Source organism: Dromaius novaehollandiae, chromosome W (genome assembly GCF_036370855.1).
Source record: "Dromaius novaehollandiae isolate bDroNov1 chromosome W, bDroNov1.hap1, whole genome shotgun sequence".
Taxonomy (NCBI): Eukaryota; Metazoa; Chordata; class Aves; order Casuariiformes; family Dromaiidae; genus Dromaius; species Dromaius novaehollandiae.
In genome coordinates this window covers 68,652,580-68,670,988 of record NC_088130.1, presented here as the reverse complement: position 1 = coordinate 68,670,988, position 18,409 = coordinate 68,652,580, and the positions used below count along the sequence as shown (strand labels likewise).

Below are 18,409 nucleotides of genomic sequence, written 5' to 3'. Positions count from 1 at the left end.
GCTGATTCTGGGCTTTGCTTTCAGGTGGTCCTACCATGACTTCTTCAATAGATACCGTGTTCTTATGAAGAAGAGAGACGTCTCCAAGAATGACAAGAAGCAGATATGCCGGACCCTGTTGGAAGACCTCATCAAGGTGAGCTGGGACCGAACCCTTAGCGACAGTTTTTACAGCGCAGAAGTTCATGGCTTTGATATGATTTGAATCGCCCTCCCTTCTCCCACTTCACCTGCTGCTTGTGCAGGTGCTGACTGAGTCAAGGCAGCCAGGAGCATCTTCCAAAATGCCCCACCTTGATGTGTGGGAGACTTTTAATGGCAACTCACATGTAGAAAAAAACATCCTTTGCATGGGAACTTTTTTCCTTATATATTTAAGCAATTCTCTTCCACTTCTCCTTGCTACTCAGACTCATGTGCGCTGTTTTTAAATTGTGAATTTGCACACAAAAGTTTCTTCTTGTCTTGCTGCTGAGGAGCCCAAAATGTGCAGAGCACTGTAGTCAGGTTCTAATTTCAGGTCCCTGTTTTTCTCATGAGATTTTGAGGCATTTCCTTATTTGGGTTCCTTGCTGCAAAGGGCCATTTCCCCATGCCCTGAGCGTTGCCCTCTCGGCAGAGGAGCTGCTTGCTGTGCACATACGCCTCTGCGGATGTAAGCCTCAATCTTTTCTAGAAGGAAACCTTTTCTTGAAGTCCCCTGGACTTCCTTTGGTTTATAAATAAATGCATTGAAAATTTGTGTAAATATGTGGAACCTAAGCCTGATTCCTAGTGTCATATTCCTAAACGGGTATGTAGAAGCTGAAGTAGTTTGGAGTCTAATCATACCTTCGTTACCTTGTGGCAAAGAGTTGTGAACTGAACTGGTAAACTCGATTCAAAATTTTGTTGTTTGTATCTACTGAGCAACATACACAGACTGAAAAAAAAATGTTTGCCTCAATTAAACATAGTTTCCTTTATGCTTTTGAAAAGGATCCAGACAAGTTCCAGTTTGGACGTACCAAGATCTTTTTCCGTGCAGGCCAGGTGGCATATCTGGAGAAACTGCGAGCAGATAAGTTCAGAGCTGCCACCATCATGATTCAGAAGACAGTGCGGGGCTGGCTGCAGAGAGTCAAGTACCAAAGGCTGAAGGGGGCCGCGATAGTAATCCAGCGTTACGCCCGTGGGCACCTGGCTCGCAGGTAGGTCCTCGGGAGGTCTCCAAGGAAGAGCAAGTTGGGAACTCAAGGGGTTAAATAGTTCTGGGCACTCGTATCTTCAGTCAAGTCTGTCTTGGAAAAAAAAAAAAAAGAAAAGAAAAAAAAATTGGGTGCTTAGGATGAGAAGCATGAAAATACTGTGCAGGTGGTCCTCCTTTTTTACCTAGAGATTTCAGCCCCTGTGAAGACAAGGTGCATTTTGTGTGTGTTGGTACCATATGCTCTATGGTGAAATTCTGTGTGTTGAGGTCGAGGCTTACTCCTGGCCCCTTTCTCCAACTTTACCAGGGACAAATAATCTAAATTCTTTGCCTCAGACTGACATCATGTCAGAATTAGTTTAATTCCTGTGTGCTGAGCCAGGGTAGTAACACAGCCAGCTAGGTTGCAATCAGATGATTAAAGTACTCTGAGCTATTTGAGTGAAAGTATGTCGCAGAACTAACATTTTTCTGGGGCTGTCTCTGGCAAACGGCACTTGCATCAGTGACCGAGCATTGCGCTAATTGGCCCGTGCTCCTCCGCTGCGGAGACTAGGTCTGTGCCTCAACGGGACCCAAGGAGAGCTCTCAGCGTTGACTTGCTGTATCCTTTCTAATGAGAGGAATCACTCCAAATCACTGGCAATGGGGTTATTTACAGTACGGAATAATCGAGCGAAGAGATTAACTCTCCGTCTACGGGAATCTCAAGCTTTCTAGCGTTGAACAGCTTGCTGGGGTTTCTGGTAGGCTGCTGATGCCAGACGTGGTATGGAAATGAAGGAGCCCGTAAAGCAAATTAGTGTCTGCCCTTCAAAAACTCTGCTCTGTAACCCCAGTTAACTCCATACCTGGGCACCATGAGATGCTGCCTGTTGAGTTAAGTGTGCCCGGCATGACATGGCTGGTCCTTTGCTCCCCACTCACCGAATGCTCATTTCTTTCAATTAATTTGGGCAGCAGAAGGTGGAGATCTTCCATGTTCCTTCAAAGGTGGCGTCTTTGTTTCCTATAAATCATATTGTATTTTGGAAGTATGTAGGAGATGCTAACGGAAATTCCTTTACGTATTTTGGTAACGACCCCTGGGTTGTTACAGACCTGGGCCCATGAGTTGTGGGAATGTCCTGGTGAGGAGGGGACGAGCTCCCTTGAGCATGGGCAGCCAAAGAGCATGTTGAAAATGAGACCCATCTCATGGGCTGAGCTGTCTGCAGGCATATGAAGAAAACTGAAGGCCAAGATGGTTGTCTTTTTAGTGCTTATGACTTCAGGAGCTGGAAAATGCCTTTGGAGAAGGAATCTTGCTGCCTGGTGTTCCCAACTAATAGCATTTCCTTGGACTTTTTTTTGCTGTGGTGTTTCCCTGACGTGACTTTTTAGTTCACCTCTTTGTGCTGGTTTCACAGAGCAGATGTCACCTGGATAAATTGTTCTCTCCTCTTTTTGGAGACAGAGCATCCCTCCTCCTTGTTAGCAAGCTCTGCTTCAGTGGGTCATAATGAGAAACCGTTGGCTTTTGAGAAGGGAGTATATAAGCCAATCTGATCTGGCCCTTTTGGTTTTGATATGCTTTTCCTAAATGAAAAAAAGCTGGAGCAAATGTTTATATAATGCGTCATGCTGAGAGCAATAAACGCATCATAAATTCAGAAAAACAAGCTAGTTATCAAATTAACGGGAGGTTTTATAGGTACTTATTAAGCCATGTAACAACAAGTTGAACGTGGATTGAGTCCGTGAATGGGAGCAACGTGGACGGAGTTGACCGTATCTTGCATTATTTACTGTGTATGAATCGCTTGGGGTTCTGCTCGTGAGCGTTGCCACACCAGTGCACACCGGTTTAAATGTCAAATCCATTTGCTGCGGTGTTTTCACGGAGGGGACTTGCAGTTGGTGGACACCCTCTACGACACGTGCTTTTTAGAGCTAGGGAAGTTGTGGAGTCAGCCTGGATTATTGTTTGGCTCAAGTACATAAGGCAGAGATTTCAGACTCTAAGGGAAAAGCTGGAAAACGTTTGTTTTTAATGCTACTTAGAAATAATGTGGCATGTGTTGGTTTCTGGTTTTGGTGCTCCTGGCTGCCATGAACGTTTCCTGACTGCGTATGTGTTCCCATTGCTCTTTTCCCAGCCTTAGTGCTGGGATGGTCTGTTTGAATACTGGTGAGCTACTTTTGGCCAAAAGGGTTTTCTCCATGCAGTTTAACACTATGATGAAAAGAAGGGAAATGGAGGTTAGGTTTGTTAGTTACCTTTTTCCTGTGCTTTGCAGGCTTGCAGAGCACCTGCGGAGAACGCGAGCGGCCACGGTCTTCCAGAAGCAATACCGAATGCTGAGGATCCGCCGAGCTTTCCAGCGGGTCCGCAACGCCACCGTCACCATCCAGGCTTTCGCTCGAGGCATGTTTGTCAGGAGAGTTTATCGCAAGGTAGGACCCTGCGGAGCATCTCTGCAGGAGAGATGAATAGGAAGAACCTATATATTTACCTCTGCTGGCCTAGCACGTTGGCATATTAATTGTGGACGTTTTGATGTTTTACTGAGCCAGCTGCCTCCGCTGTTTCTGGAGTGCACACGTTGACTGCGAGCGTTGCCATTTAAAGCTGTGCAAGCACCAATGATTTTGGCAGCAGCACCTCCACGGAAAACCTAATGAAGTTAGTCATCCAGGTGCCAGAAGGCAGTTTAGAAATCTGGAAATGTCATTTACCCGTGCTCTACAAAAATTACCTGGCAAAGAGAATTTGTCTGAGCCACGGTACAGGTGCAGTTACCAGTACAGCAGGAAGACTGGTAGGGTCTGCTTTGGAAGGCAACAGGTCGTTTATTGATATACAACCCCTTTTTAATCAATTGTCTCTGGCTTTCTGTGCTAACCCAGGGGCTAGAAGCAAGGAAGTAAAGGCTTGCTGATGAGAAGTGATACAGGGAGAGATCATCCATGTAAGGAAATTGGAAATAGCTTTGAGGAGTCCTCTGTCTGCTGTTCAGATTCAGTTTTGCTTTGATAGACACCAAATTTTTTGCCTGATGGATCGTCACAGGGCTAGGTCAAGGAGGAGTGAGGAGGGGAGAGCCTGCTCCTGGGGGTGATGGAGGTGGCTTGGACACCTGGTGATCCACCAGAGAGACGAAGGGTGAAATGGGCTGCTCTGTCCTCAAACAGAGCAGCCGAGAGCTGGGGATTAGGAGCTTGTTCTGCCATTGCTTTTTCAACATCTGGTTTTCAAGGAGGAAGCCTCCACAGGGGAGGCAGGTGTCCTAACATTTAAACTCTCTGAGATTAAAAACAATCCAAAATCTTCACAAAGTCAAGGTATTGCCTTCAAGCCAGGCCCCTGGAATCTGAAAACGTGTAATCCTGGAGCACCTGGATACGGATGTTGGGTCAAGTCCGTGCCCGGCAACAGCCGCAGGCTGCAGGCATCCCTGCCGGTGTCCGGGCTGTGCCCAGAGCCCGCTGGAGGCTTTGCTGCACGGTTGGAAGAGGCCCCTGAGGAGAAACAGTAGAGTTTCTGTTCAGTCTGTGGGCATCCCCAGCTATCTCCACCCGTGAGACTGCCAAGGCTTGAAGATACGGTGTCGTAGGCTCACGTGAATTAAAATTTGCGAGTGCAGACAAAGCCGTTGGATGAAACGAAAGATTTGTAAGGAGAAACCGATATGCTGCCTTTTGTGGTAGAACCTGGCCCAAGCTAGTATCAGTAAACTGTCTTGTAGGCTTTAAATTCCCCTGGTACTTCTTCTGTCATGTTTTACTGCAGCACAGATCAGCATGGGAGAGTTATTAGCAACATGCTGGTTGTCTCTCTAAAATGTCAGGTTTTAGTTTTAGAGAAGGGAATTGGACTGCCGCCTTCTGAAAAGGTTACTGGAAATTTGAGGGAGAAATACGATGCAAAAGTGTCCGAAGCTTCACAAAACTGAACAAGGTATAAGTTTGCAGAAATCCAATCGTGCAAGAGAACTGGGGGCAGACAGTAGGGAGAAGACTGCAGGATTTTGGCTGAAGGCTGTCCAGATGTCAAGAAAGCCCACCAGGGCAGCATTTATCTGCAGCAGAAATTGTCTTAATGCAGGCATGGAAGAGTGCTCAGAAAATCAAACCTTATTTTGATGTGAGTTATGTCCGATGCTAAGGCTTTTGGGAAGTGTGGGACTACCGTGCAGGACAGGGCCATGTCACAGCAATACTGGGCGGCTGGTACCTTTGGGGGGGACTTTTCTCTCCTGATCGTCTTGTCTCTGCCCATGTTTTATAGATGCTTGTAGAGCACAAAGCAACCATCCTCCAGAAGTATGTTCGCGCCTGGCTGGCCCGTACTCGCTTCCTCCGGATGAGGAGGGCCACCATCGTCCTGCAGTGCTACTACCGGCGCATGAAGGCCCGGCAGGAGCTGAAGGCACTGAAGATCGAGGCCCGATCCGCCCAGCACCTGAAGAAACTCAACATTGGCATGGAGAACAAGGTGGTCCAGCTTCAGAGGAAGATCGATGAGCAGGTACATCCCGAGCTGCGCTGGGACGAGTGCGGTCCTACTGCTGGGTCACGTGGGTCTTGGGTCTCCACCTCGCTGTCTGAAGAGCTTGCTCAGGAAAGCTCTAAAGATGTCTGGTTTGCATTATAATTGATACTGTTCAGACTTAAATGATTTTCGTCAGTTATGTAGCAGGGGAGCAGGCAATACCTGCTTTGCCACGCTCATGTGCTGGCCCAAAATTCCTGCTCTACAAACTCCTGGGACGCAGAGCATCTGCCACACTCCGGGGTGCTGAACCGTATGTCTTTTGGGTCATGTTACCTGAAAGATAGTGAGTAAATTAGCTAAATACTCACTTTACAAAGCAATTTGAGTTTGTGTTACTAGATACGATAACTGCTCTTCAGTAAGAACTGTGATGAAGGGTGAGATAGTTAGATTACACACCGTTTAGCAGCAGGGTTTGGGTTCAAGGTTTTTCCACCTGCTAACATAACAATGTACAAGTTATTCTGCTAATGTCCTCTCTGTTGTCTACCTAGCTTCACAGTGCTGTACAGAGATTTCAGGGCTGAGTATAAGAAATACTCACTAGGGTGGTCCAGTTCTGTCCACTAATACCAGTGGGGGAATTCATACTCATCTATATCCTTCTCTAGCCTGCAGAATTAAACTCTAGTTCTCTTTAAGTCAGGATACGTATTTGTAGTACCAATTACTAGTAATTGCAGTTTATTATTCTGCTTGGGATGTGTGAAAAGCTCTCATACATCATATGAGATGTAAGCCATGGTACAGGCCATTTACTGCCAGGAAAAGTGTGGAGGTGGAACGACAAAGAAGAAGCAATCTCTGGTTAATGTTGGCTTTCTTGTCTCGGATTATGAAAGCAGGAGAAAGGTTTACTTTATGGAAAGAGACATTGTGAGCTTTTAAGTAGGGAGAAATAAGGGACTGGAGGTTTTGTCTTGATCTTCCTGGATCTCTCCGAAGGCCGTTTTGAAGGAGTTACTTTGATGCTTTCTGTATAACTTTTGCAGGGAAGAATTACTGCGCTCTCATACTCATTATAGTCTGTCCAGCGAGCTATTTTTAACTGCCCTTTCAGGAATGACAGCTTCCCCGGGATGCTTTGGAAGTGCTAATGAGCCTCCCAAGCTCGGTCCACTACATTCTCTTTTCAGTGCACTGGATTTTCCGGCAGCAGCGAGTTTGTTGCATCATATTTTCCCTGAAATATCCTGATTTCAGCCCTTGGTAATCTATAAAAATGCCCATTAACTTTTAAGGGAAAAAAAAATGCAGGTAAGCTGGAGAGCTGCAGTTGTATCCTTATCTGACTAGCCGTGGCAGAAAATGTTTTTGTTTCTGCTACTTTAGTTCAGGCATGGATAGAGATACGCGATACACGGTGTGCCCCTGAGGAAGAGCAGATCGTTCTTTGAAAACATTCAAACCTGTTATTTTGTGTCAGCTGCAGCTTACAAACTCTAGCATCTGCAATGCTATTTAATTTAGGCTTATTTAACTTAGTTTCTAAATCAGGTGGCGCTGCTGGAGGTCGTGCGGAGAGGGGCCAAAGGGCTTTGTGCTTCCTCGTCTCTGCCCAAAAAGGAGCATGGGGTGGTGGGGAAATGGGGCTGGAGCAGGCAGAGGAGATCGGAAGAAACCCTCCTCTGAGCTGCCTTGGGGATCTGAAGGAGAATCACCTGACTGTGTGGAGGGGGATTCAGTGTCCACCACCTCCCCTTGTACTTATGCATGGTTGGTCTTGTCTGGAAGACTCCATGTAGACTTAGAAGATAAAATGTTCTATTTTCATGGGTTTTTTTTTTTGCTTTTCCCTTCACCAGGCTGTAAAGTTCCTTCAAACCTCAGCTGAACTGGAGCCAGTGGGGACCTCTGACTTTATAGGGACAGATTGTGCCTTTTCTGGTTGTGTCCTAGTTTTTGTTCCTACTCATTTGACTCTGAACATCTCGACAGGAGAAGAGGTGGTAGCTTGGGCTGCTTGCCCTGACCAGTCAAAAATTGTAACTCAGGGCTTCTCTGCTCCGTTGGATTTTTTTTGAATGATATGTTTCTGTCTTTTTTTTAACCTTTTGTCTTCTGGTTTCTTCACCTCAAGCTTTTCTTACCCACCACATTAACTGAAAACTCCTTAAAGGCAGCAGCAGTTTGCCACCCGACGGTCTGGCTCTGGTGGCTAAAGCTCAGAGAAGCAACAAAATGCCAAATCGCAGATTACCCATACTGTGTCATCTTGTCAGGACGTTCGTGTCTCTTGCTTGTCTCCTGCTAAATGTTTTCTAGCAAAACCAGGAAAGATCCAAACTGGCATTTCTGATGCTTAAGTGAAGGACATCCCATTTCAGAGGTTTTGCATAGAAGTTGACAGCTGTGTTGAGACCTTTCAAGGGGAAAACCTCAAAACCAAGTTGTTCTGCTTTTTTCTTTTTTCGTTTTTTCTTTTTTTCTCCAAAACGATTCTTTTTTCCCCATGAGTACCACCTACCTAATGTTAGCAAAGATACTTGGTGGGCTTCTTACTGAAGCTCGTGTTCTGCTGTGACTTCTCAGGGGAACATGGGCACAGTGTTTGTGGCTAACAATAATGATGTTTTATTAGTGACAATATGATTCCCATTAACTTTGGGTTGAACCGCGGAAATCAGCCCAGACTGCCGAATTTTCAGGTCTCAGCGCCTGAGAAAAAAATCATTGCTAAGTGCTTAAAAAAGAAAATCTGAGCAAATGAAAAGGCTTTATTGAACTGGCACGTCCCGGAGGTATGACTTAGCGCTGGGGTCGGAGGGAGCTCTTTGTGCTCCAGCCGGCAATTATGTTACAGCTCGTTGTCGCAGCGGGTTGCTGCGGGCCTGAAAATCGGGAATAAAGGGATAAACAGCACGCTGAAATATTGCAAACCAATTGCATTCAGCGGCGCTGTTTGGAAGCGGTGGTGGAAGTGTAGCTTATTGTTTTGCTTACAAGCACCAACAAACATTGTTTGCCTTTGCTTCCAGTTTGACATCAAATTAACAAATGCCTGTATAATTGCTATGGAAATATCGCTGAGCTTTTGTTGCAGGTTTTAAATTGTTTTTAGCCTTGTCAGCTTTAGCAGCCTACATGTGGAAATGTTTGTTATCTGAAGTTTATTCCCCACAGGGCTCCGAGATGCTTGACTGTTAGGTTTGCAGTGCCTGCACTGGTCTTGCTCATGGTCTTATTTTCTTCTTTTTTTTGGCGTGTTGGCCCGCAGAACAAGGAGTACAAACTCCTGAACGAGCAGCTCTCCACGCTCGCCTCTGCCCACTCGTCCGAAGTGGAAAAGCTGAAGAAGGAACTGGAGCAGTATCAGCAGTGTCACCGGGGCAATGGGAACCAGCTCGTTAGCTTGCAGGAAGAGATGGAGAGCCTCCGCCTGGAGCTCGAGAAGGCCCATGGTGAAAGGAAGGTGGTGGAGGACAGCTACGTGAAGGAGAAGGACCTGCTCAGAAAGGTATCTGTTGCCTCTCGTGGTGCGGAGGTCTCTTCCAGATGGACGTGCTGGTGAAAGCTCTCTCGTCACAGGTCTGAAGGGCAGAGACTTAATTTCTATCTTTATTTATGTATTTATTTTTTTCACTGAGTGCCCTTAGAACTTGCCTTTTAACTAGGCCCCCTTGTTTTTGGCAAGTCAGGGGACAGCAAGGGCACTTGGAGCAGTGGCCGTCTCATGCTGCTGGAAGCGTGCCCCATCTTGCTGCCTTTTGCATGGCCAACCGTGAAGAAACTCCCCAGCCCCGTTTGAAATAACGCTGCTTAATAACCACGGATCTGCCGCACCTTAGCGATCTCCATCCGCTCCATGTAGACATGGGGATTCCTCATAGTGTGCTTCATGCAAGAAATTGGAGAGCGGTGCCATAGACCACGTGAATTATAGGCAGGTGCCACTCCTGGGCCCCGGCCAGCTGTGCTGAGGGTGCAGGAGGACTTGATTTCTGCTGTTTTGGCCGTGGTGGCCCCAGACAGGTGACCAGTGGCTGGTGGTGCTGGTCCTTGCAGGGTCTGAGCAGCTCTGAGAGCAGCTCGTTTCTGCCAAGCGCTGGGATGGTGGTCAGCAGCCAGCAAGACTGCTCGATACAAGCCCGTGCAAGGCTTGAGGCTGCGATGTGGAGTGGAAAGGGTTTTTATTCCCTCCTTCGTGCGAATTCCTAAGCTTTCTGCAGCTGTTGAGGTTGAAGTGGCCAAATGTCACTGCTCTAGTGGGAAAAGTGGCCCCAGAGCATGCAAGGTTTTAGCGAAGAAGTTGGATGTTCCCCCGAATAAATGAGCGATCTTTCTTCTTTTGCCCTGGCAAGTTTATGCTGCTCTTGGAGAGAACTGGTGGTTTTTCTGCTAGATACGCTGAGTTGAGTGAGCTGTTTCAAAATTGCTTGTCGAGAATAGTGCTTTGTGTGTGCGACACCCTGAAGATGACTCACTTTGGGGAGGAGAAAAGAAAAAAAAGAGAAAGGTCTGGAATTAGCCGGATGTTGCTTATTCTGGAGGACCATGGGGCCGGCTTCGGTGCAGGGCGTGCTTCCTTAGCTAGCCACAGCGCCGGCCTGTAGAGCCTGAAAGGATGCCTTATTTTGCAGGTGATGCAGCCGGGGAAAAAACTGCTTCTCCTCTTTGCTCTTGGTTGCAAATCCCCTTGAAGTGCTTAGAGGAAGGGCTGATTTAATGGCCAGTCAAGCAGTGCTCTCCAAAAGCACAGAAACAAAGCACAAGCTTCCCCTTGCTTTCGAAGTGCCTACAGCACAGCAAATATTATCTGCTTTCCCTTGACAATAAATGGTTTAATTATAAAGCATAGCAGTTGTCCCCATTTCTACGGGGTAGCGCAGACTCTCACTTCGGACTTAGCTTTCAATTACGTCCTTCGGGCATGGGGACGATAGGGAAGACCGAAACATGGCTTCGCTGCCCATCACCCCGTCCGGCGTCTTTAAAGCTCACTCGCGTTGAGAAGCGGCTAGTGAAACGTTGGAAGGATTGCTGTGAAATGTTTTTTACTGCAAAATTATTTTTGCTGTAAAAATTGGTTTTTAATCCAAAAGCCTGCTGGAAATGGCTAGGAGATGGGGAGGCTTTGCAGTCTCTGAACTAACTTTGCTGCTGAAAAAGAAAAGCCCTTTAATCTTTTTTTTTTTTTTTTCCTGGCTTTTCTGTCCATCGCCCTCGTTTTACAATAACCCTTCCAGTTCCGTGCTGCGATCAGAATTAAAGCACAACAGTTTCTCTTAGGGCTTTCAGTAGTACCTAGCCCCCTCGTTTGGTGGCGAAAACCTGGCCACGAATTCAAAGGGAAAATCCCAGGTACCAGCTGGGATCCCGAGATTGGAGCCGCGTTGCACGAGCCGTCGGTGTCAGCGGAGGCATTTAATAAGGGCGGATATAGTCCTAAGCGCTCGGTGTTTAACATCTTCCCTAGAAATTGTGGCAATCGTTGCAATGCAGGTCACCGTTTCATATGTATGTCGTGTGCAATTTTTGATAAATACTTTGCTTTGAGCTTGCTCGCCTGCAAGACGAGCCTCCCCTTTTTCATTTTCTCCGCCGGCAGCAAGGTGCCGCGGGGCAGGCGTAGAGAGCGACCGGCCGCGGCGCTGGGTAGCAATTTGCTCCCCTGCACGGCAGAATCGTTCTGCTCAACCATAGCAACGTGTTTCGCCTTATAACACGATGCTTTTATGCTTCAACTTGTTTAAAATAATAGCATTGAATGCATCAAAATTCCCGAGGACGGACAAAATTATGAGATAGGCTGCTCTCAGCTTCGGTATTTGTGTGCTGCGACAAGTAGCCTTGCTTTCCTTCATTTTAAATAAAAAGCTAGTTAAAAAAAAAAAGTAGACCTCAGTTCCTGCTGTCATTAATTTTTGCTAGGCAATTAGTGGTGTTAATAATTGATGTACCTGTTTCCCTTGTAGCACCAAAGGCCCCAGGGTGAGCTGTGCTTTTCCCTGCTGGGGATTTTGAAGCAGCGTGGAGGAGTCTTGTGTTAAAATGACTATATTCCTATTGCACAAAGTGGGTACAAAATGTATAAAGTTAGAAGAAACTTGAAATATTTAGCATTAGGCTTCCAAGGTGCTCACAAGCACTGTGTGCCTCTCCCAAGTGAGTTGTTGCTTGCAACAGTCAGCAGATTTTCCATTTCCCCTAGACATCTCTCTGTTCCTCTGAATTTCCCTTAGCTGCCTGGTAGGTGCAATGAGTCCTGTCTCTCCTCCTCGCTTAAATCCTGCAGGTTTTATTTTTCCGGGCGTAAAGCTGCATTCGTTCCCCCCCACGGCCCCTTTCCTATTTCAGCACCTTGCCGTTACCTTCCCGGATTTTGCCAGTTCTGCAGCGGCAGCGCTGACATCTCCGAGGACCTGCAGGTGCCTGGCGAATAACTCTTTGAGTCAGCGAATTCACGCGAGGAATATGGGGCAAAAAACTTGTCCTTTCCCGGCGTAAGTCAGTGCTGTGACTCGAAGAGGGCGATAAGACCTGCCGCGGGTGGGAGTGAGCCTCTGACGCGGCGGCCTGGGCAGCTGCAGGATTTTCACTCCTCCGGCTCGTGGCTGCCCAGTCTGGCTGTTCAGTGTGTTTTTTAAGCTTCTGCAGAAAATGTTGATTTAAGGGAGAGGTTTCCTTAGGAAAAGAAGAGTTCTGTCTCTGTTGTTGCAGCAGAGTTGTCCCACGCTTCAACTCCTGATATGCAAAGAAAACTTGAAGGAAAAAAAAGCTCCCCATCTTCTGCCAGGTGCAATTTAACCCGCGTGAAGAGGCTCTGCCTCTCGTGTTAATGCTCTGCCTTGTTTCGCAGCGCATATCGGACCTGGAGGAGGAGAACGCGCTCCTGAAGCAGGAGAAGGAGGAGCTGAACCGCAGGATCCTCTGTCAGTCCCGAGGTGAGAGAAAGGGGCTGGTGGCTTCATAACGGCGAGAAGCCCGCAGGGAAAACAGCCTGGGCAAAGCTTGGCCGCCCAGGAAGCTCTCGTGCCTGTAAAGGAATGAAAATAAAATGTAAAGAAAAAAACATATAAATATATTTATATATATAGTCAGCAAATTCACGTGAGTAGCATGGGGTAAAAAACTCGTACTTTCTTGGCGTAAGTTGGTGCTATGACTTGAAGAGGGTGATAAGACCCGCTGTGGGGTGGGAATGAGCCTCTGACATGGCATATTATATATAATGTATAGAATATATATTTTGGGGGGTGGGGGGGCACATATAGAAAGTGGTGTTTGGAGTTAAGCACAATAACCATGAAGCTTTCCAGTATGTCTGTGACACACATGAGCACCGACAAACCTCATCACCCGCTGCACGCACAGCTTCAAAGGGTGTCCAAAATAAAGCCCTCGTAACACATCTGGCACTTCTTCTGGTTTGTTTTCCCTAATTACTGCGATTTTGGCAGCTCTTGGAGGTGAAGTGGAGGGGACCCTGCTGAGCCCTTCGCCGGGTTGAATAGCAGGGTTTATGCTCTTGCTCGTCCTCATCGTTGCAGCTTGTTTGGCTCTGGTTATGCAGCTCTCTCTGGGCTGCAGTGTTAATTGAATTCCTGAAATATTTTGGGTTAAAAATTTTCCCGAGTCACATCGGTGGGCCAGTTACCGCTCGCTCCTGGTCTCTGCTGGGATGCTTTCGGGGGCATCAGAAAGGGGAGTTTCTCCATCAAAGAAATCTATTTGCATATAGAATAATTTCAGCCACCGCAATCTTACAGTAGTCAAGGGCTGACGTTTGCACGAGGAAGAGCTGCTGCTGAGTTGTTCCTGTGTTAGATCTAGTGGTGGTGGCGGGGGGGACGGAGAGAAATGTCTTGAAAAGCAGCGAGTGCCCATGGCACTTCTTAAACATGAGCGTATTTCCATGCTGTACTGCTCTTACTCACAGGTGGGTTTGTGATGGGCCCAGGAGCACAGAAGAGCCACTTTGCAGGTGCTGGAGATTTTTCTTTAACTCAGCTGGAGAGGGTTGTGCGCTCGGAGCAGAGGAGCTGGGGCTCTTCCAAGCATCCCATGGGAAGAGCTGGATTTTAATAGTCTCTCTAAATACGAGAGGAGGGTTATGTGCGTTTTAAAGGTTCTTGGCAGAGAACATTTTGTGAGTTAGTCAGTGTTGTTGCATGTATGTGCAAGAAGTCCATTCAGGGATGAAGATTACAATTCACTGTTGCCATTTCTTATTTTAAAGATGAATTTGCACAAAACACGGTGGAGGAAAATCTCCAGATGAAGAAGGAGCTGGAAGAAGAGAGGTCTCGGTATCAGAACCTGGTGAAAGAGTATTCGAGGCTGGAGCAGAGATACGACAACCTGAGGGATGAAATTACTATTATAAAGGTAACGGAAGTCCTGAAATTTATTCTTGTTCTGTTTTGTCCTCGGCGTGATGTTGGTAGTGGGATAACGTGACTCACTAATGCCCAAAACACTTGGCTGAACTGATGTTATTGGGCAATTTGTTTGCGCTTGGTGTTGCTAAGACTGCAGGTCTGTGTTGAAGCCAAAGCACGTGCGTTCCTTGAAACAGGACGCTGATCTTCCTGGCCTCTCTCATAGCAGCGCGGAGATTTCTGTGCATCTCAGCAAAAGCTGGCTCGTGGTTTTTGTGGGGGTTTTTCTGTTTGTTTGTGTCAGCGATGCTGACATGCCGAGTAGGTGTTGAATTCCAGAAAATCTTGGCTTCTAGATTTCAGAAGCTTGAGCCTGTACATTCAGCTTTGCTAAAATTTTAGAAGTTTTCCAAACCATGCGATAATTAAAGACCGCTGCTGATTAGCTGGAAGGCTGCGCGTTTGGAGGAAGCCCCTTAGGGTGCCGCAGAGAGCAGAAATTGTGAGCTCAAACTTGCCTGTTCACCATTCACCAGCATCTGGTGTCCTGAACACCCTTTACTTCATGCAGAATAATATTTAAACGAAGCTTCTGCATCACTTTGCATTTTGTTTTAAAGGATTTTGTGTAGATGTATTCCCTTCCTAAAGCACCGAATGCGTTTTTTGTCTGCATCCCTTTGACAGCAAACTCCGGGGCACAGGAGAAACCCGTCCAACCAAAGCAGCTTGGAGTCCGACTCCAACTACCCGTCGATATCGACCTCCGAGCTGGGGGACACCGAGGATGTAATTCAGCAAGTGGAGGTACGGTGACTCGGGCAGGTCGCTCCGGGTCTTGGGGACCGAGTGCGGCAGGTCTCGCTCCGCAGGGAGCACACGGGAGGAACGGGGCCTGGAGCGCGGCAGCGCTGGGGAAAATTGGCTTTTGCGCTTCAGAAATATCCCACTAATTGCTGGCGAGGGATTGTAAGGTGGCGGTGCTGGAGCAAACGCTTGCTCGCTTGTAAGGTCAGGCTTAAATAGGGCTCTAAAAATAATAAAGTGCTGTGTTGTGCCCGGGCCAGCTTAAAGGCTTATGAAAATGCACCTGAGCTCTAAGCGTTGTTACGGTTCGTTATTACTGGTACTGATGGCAACGTCTATACAGCGAGTCTCCTCCACCAGGATTGCAGAGTTCATTACCCCTTGCCCCGAGCATTTTCATTCCAGTTTTTGTCTTCACAAATTCTTTACTGGCTGGTGCAGTTGCTGTAATCAAAAATCCCTCAATGCAGAAAAGGACATAATGATATCAAGAATAATTAATTGAGAAGTCCTGGGGAAAAGAGCGATTGTGCTCACGTGTGAATAGGCTACTTCTTGAACTCCATTTCCATGACTTAAGAGCGTGCAAAGGACAGACGGGGGATGAGCGTTCCTGGGGTCTGCCCTCCCACGGGCAGGACCGTACTTTGCTTTAGATGTTAAAGGTGCCAATTAAGAAAACATTAAATGACTGGCCGAGATCTGAAGCCTCTTACAGATGTATGTAGCTCAGAGAAATCAGTACCTTGCCGTAAACAGTTATGGATAAGGTGGGCTCAGGACTATTATCTGCTGTTTGGTTCAGTGATGTTGCAACCAAAAGTCCCTCACAGCAGATCAGTGCAAAATGGACCAAAGAAAGCACCGCAGCTTTCTGGAGCTGGCTGCTGCACAAAGGTTGGGGAGGCAAGTGGTAGGGAAGTGTGTACCTGGTGTTGTGCGCGGCTGTAAAACGAGGTCTTTCCCTTTTCCCCCCCGCCCTGTTCTGCCCCAGGAGGCTGGGATGGAGAAAGCAGCCATGGACATGACGCTCTTCCTCAAGCTGCAGAAGCGAGTGAGGGAGCTCGAGCAGGAGAGGAAGAAACTGCAGACCCAACTGGAGAAAAAGGAGCAGGAAGGCAAGAAAGCTCAGGTAAGAGATGGCTCTGCGTTGGTGCTGGTATTTCATGCTTGTAATTGGCTTCCCTTGGCAGCCTGAGGACACACGGTGTAGGAATTCAGGTTTGAGCCATGAGTTCCACTTATGGGGCAGCAGATCCATCAGGGAGATGGGGAGAAAGCTTTCTGGCAGCTAAGGACAGCAGGATGGATGGTGGAAGAGGAGCAAGAGCCCATGCTATCCCTCGGCGGCAATGTCAGAGCGGCTCTCTGAGGAGTTTTCGGGGCTTTTTCTCCTGCTTGGAGGCTCAAAGAAGAAATGTCCAGGTGCTAACGCTCCACCACTGCTCGTGCAGCTCCAGCTGCATAGACTCACGTGAAGCACGTAGTCTCCTCGAGCTCATACTTGCCTCCTGCGTACCATAAAGTGCATAGAAAAAGGAGGCTTTATGCAGCCCTCCAACTTGCCCTTTGGGGGAACCTCTCTCCCATTGATTTTAGAGGAAATCAGCTGGGTAAGTTGGGTGTCTAGTCTCTGAGAGTGTGGAAATCCTCTTAGGATGGGCTAACAGCACTGTAGGATCTCTCAGTCTCTGTGCTATGACTATAGACATCCCCAGAAAGTGGCATGTTCTTCCCAAATACCTACATGGTGCTAGTCATGGCTAGGGAATAAAACACCTGGTTGCCACCTGTTTCCTCCCCAAAAAACAATATGTTTGAAATCAATGAAATGGGAAATCAGTCTTGGAGTGGTTTATTCTGCCGGAGGCACAACTGGCCCTGCACTGATCCTGTTCACTTGTCCCATGAGAAGTTTTCACTCTGAGCTGAGTTTCTCTAGCCGAGACCGGAGAAAGGAAAGGGACTTGGAGCAGCAGCGCTTGCTGCAGCGTTACGAATGTGAGACGGAAATCTGACGGACTCGGGTGCAGCCGCTTGGCTAGATCAAACCTGGGGCATGTCAGTGCTCAAGGGCCACATATACAAAGGCTGTGGTTATCGGTTGTGTCCAACAGCCCTCCCTTTCTGCGGATTTTGGTTGCGAAAGCCTTTTTTCTTTTGCAGGCCTGCCTGTAGTTTCTGCAGCGTGTCTTTGATTTCCCCTGCATGGCATGAGCTGATAAGCACTTTGCAGGCACGTCCATCACGCTCGTGTCCCCAGCTTGGTGTTTTTAGGCAATCTATGCGACGTTTTTTCCCAGTGATGATCATATAGGGATGTCGCCTAAACAAGGCCACTGCAAACCAGAAATAGCAAGACAGCAGCATCCATTCTTCCCATTGCGGGGGGGGGTGGATCTTCCCTTGATATATTCTTTCTCCTTTGTGAAAAAAAGACCTTCCTACGTTTCGGATGGTTTGCCCAGAAGTCATTTTAAAAAATCCTTATTACTGGTTGCCCAGCGGTAACCGAGAGGCAGGAGTTAGTCCTGCTCTGGAACTGGAGTCTGCAAACCCAGTTCTTTCTGGCTGCCACAGGCTAATGCTAGGCATGGGGGGCTTTTAGTGGCAGTTCTTGTGCATGTTTTTTCCCCCACCATCTGCAGCTGGAGCCTGTGTCTGGTTCACAGGCCACCACGCTACGTGGAGGCAGCGGTCTGTGGGGAGACGGAGCAAAGCTGTGAAGTGGCAGCACCACGCACGTGGTGTCGTGGAGCAGTAAATGCCCTCTCGTATGAAACGCTGTGCTAATGCCACCGCTCTGGGCTTCATAGTTAAAATACCCGAGGCTTTTCCTTGCGCTGTTAGGGGATTATTCTGTTTGTTTCTCTTCAGCGTGAAATCTATTGATAGATGCAATAAGAGGCTCAACTCAGTCATCATCTGTGATTGCTTGCTTGCATGACCAGAAATTTGTATTGATCGTTGCTAGCGATTTGCAGAAAATACATGAAATGGGAAACTTCTCTAGTTTCTCATCGTTGCTACAGAGCCTGATAATAAAGAAAAAAACAGTGCACTGAAGATTGTTCCCCTAATGACTGCACTTCTGTGAAAGCTACAGTGAGCCACAGTCCTTAAGGCCTTAACAAGAGATTAAACCATTTTCTCCTGAAGTCTTCCCCCAGACTTCATCTAGGTGGAGCTCGTATGAGAATAATTCAAGGCTTTATTCACTGCTAGTTGTGCTTCTGTGGGTAGGGCAAGCTACAGGTCTGCCTTTAGGTATCTAAATTTAGATGTTTGAACCAGGAGCTTTCCTCCTTTGTTTAATGGGAAGAGAAAGCTACTGCCGCGCCTCCACAAGAGGAGCCCCAAGGAGCTACGTGGGCTTTGTGTCCTTTCTGCATTTCTGCATGTGATCCTGGCCCTGCTTTAGGGCATCAGAAGGGATGTTGCACTGAATTTCCCATGGTTCAAATCAAGCTTCCACGGCAGAAGTTGGGTTGGGATTGGGTTTATTACTTTTGTGATGGAGATGTGATTTAGGAGAAGGGTGCTACTTGGAAAGGG

General features: G+C 47.5%; 1 protein-coding gene across 1 annotated transcript in view; it reads left to right on the top strand.

Moving 5' to 3' along the window:
- Positions 1-18,409, top strand: part of LOC112994487 (unconventional myosin-Vb) — a 119,626-nt gene that overhangs the window by 69,857 nt on the left and 31,360 nt on the right. The window contains exons 18-26 of the mRNA XM_064500850.1: positions 25-136; positions 979-1,190; positions 3,469-3,625; positions 5,460-5,699; positions 8,944-9,183; positions 12,526-12,610; positions 13,906-14,054; positions 14,735-14,854; positions 15,849-15,986. Of these exons, the coding sequence (XP_064356920.1) occupies positions 25-136; positions 979-1,190; positions 3,469-3,625; positions 5,460-5,699; positions 8,944-9,183; positions 12,526-12,610; positions 13,906-14,054; positions 14,735-14,854; positions 15,849-15,986 (1,453 nt within the window). The remainder of the gene's footprint in view (positions 1-24; positions 137-978; positions 1,191-3,468; positions 3,626-5,459; positions 5,700-8,943; positions 9,184-12,525; positions 12,611-13,905; positions 14,055-14,734; positions 14,855-15,848; positions 15,987-18,409) is intronic.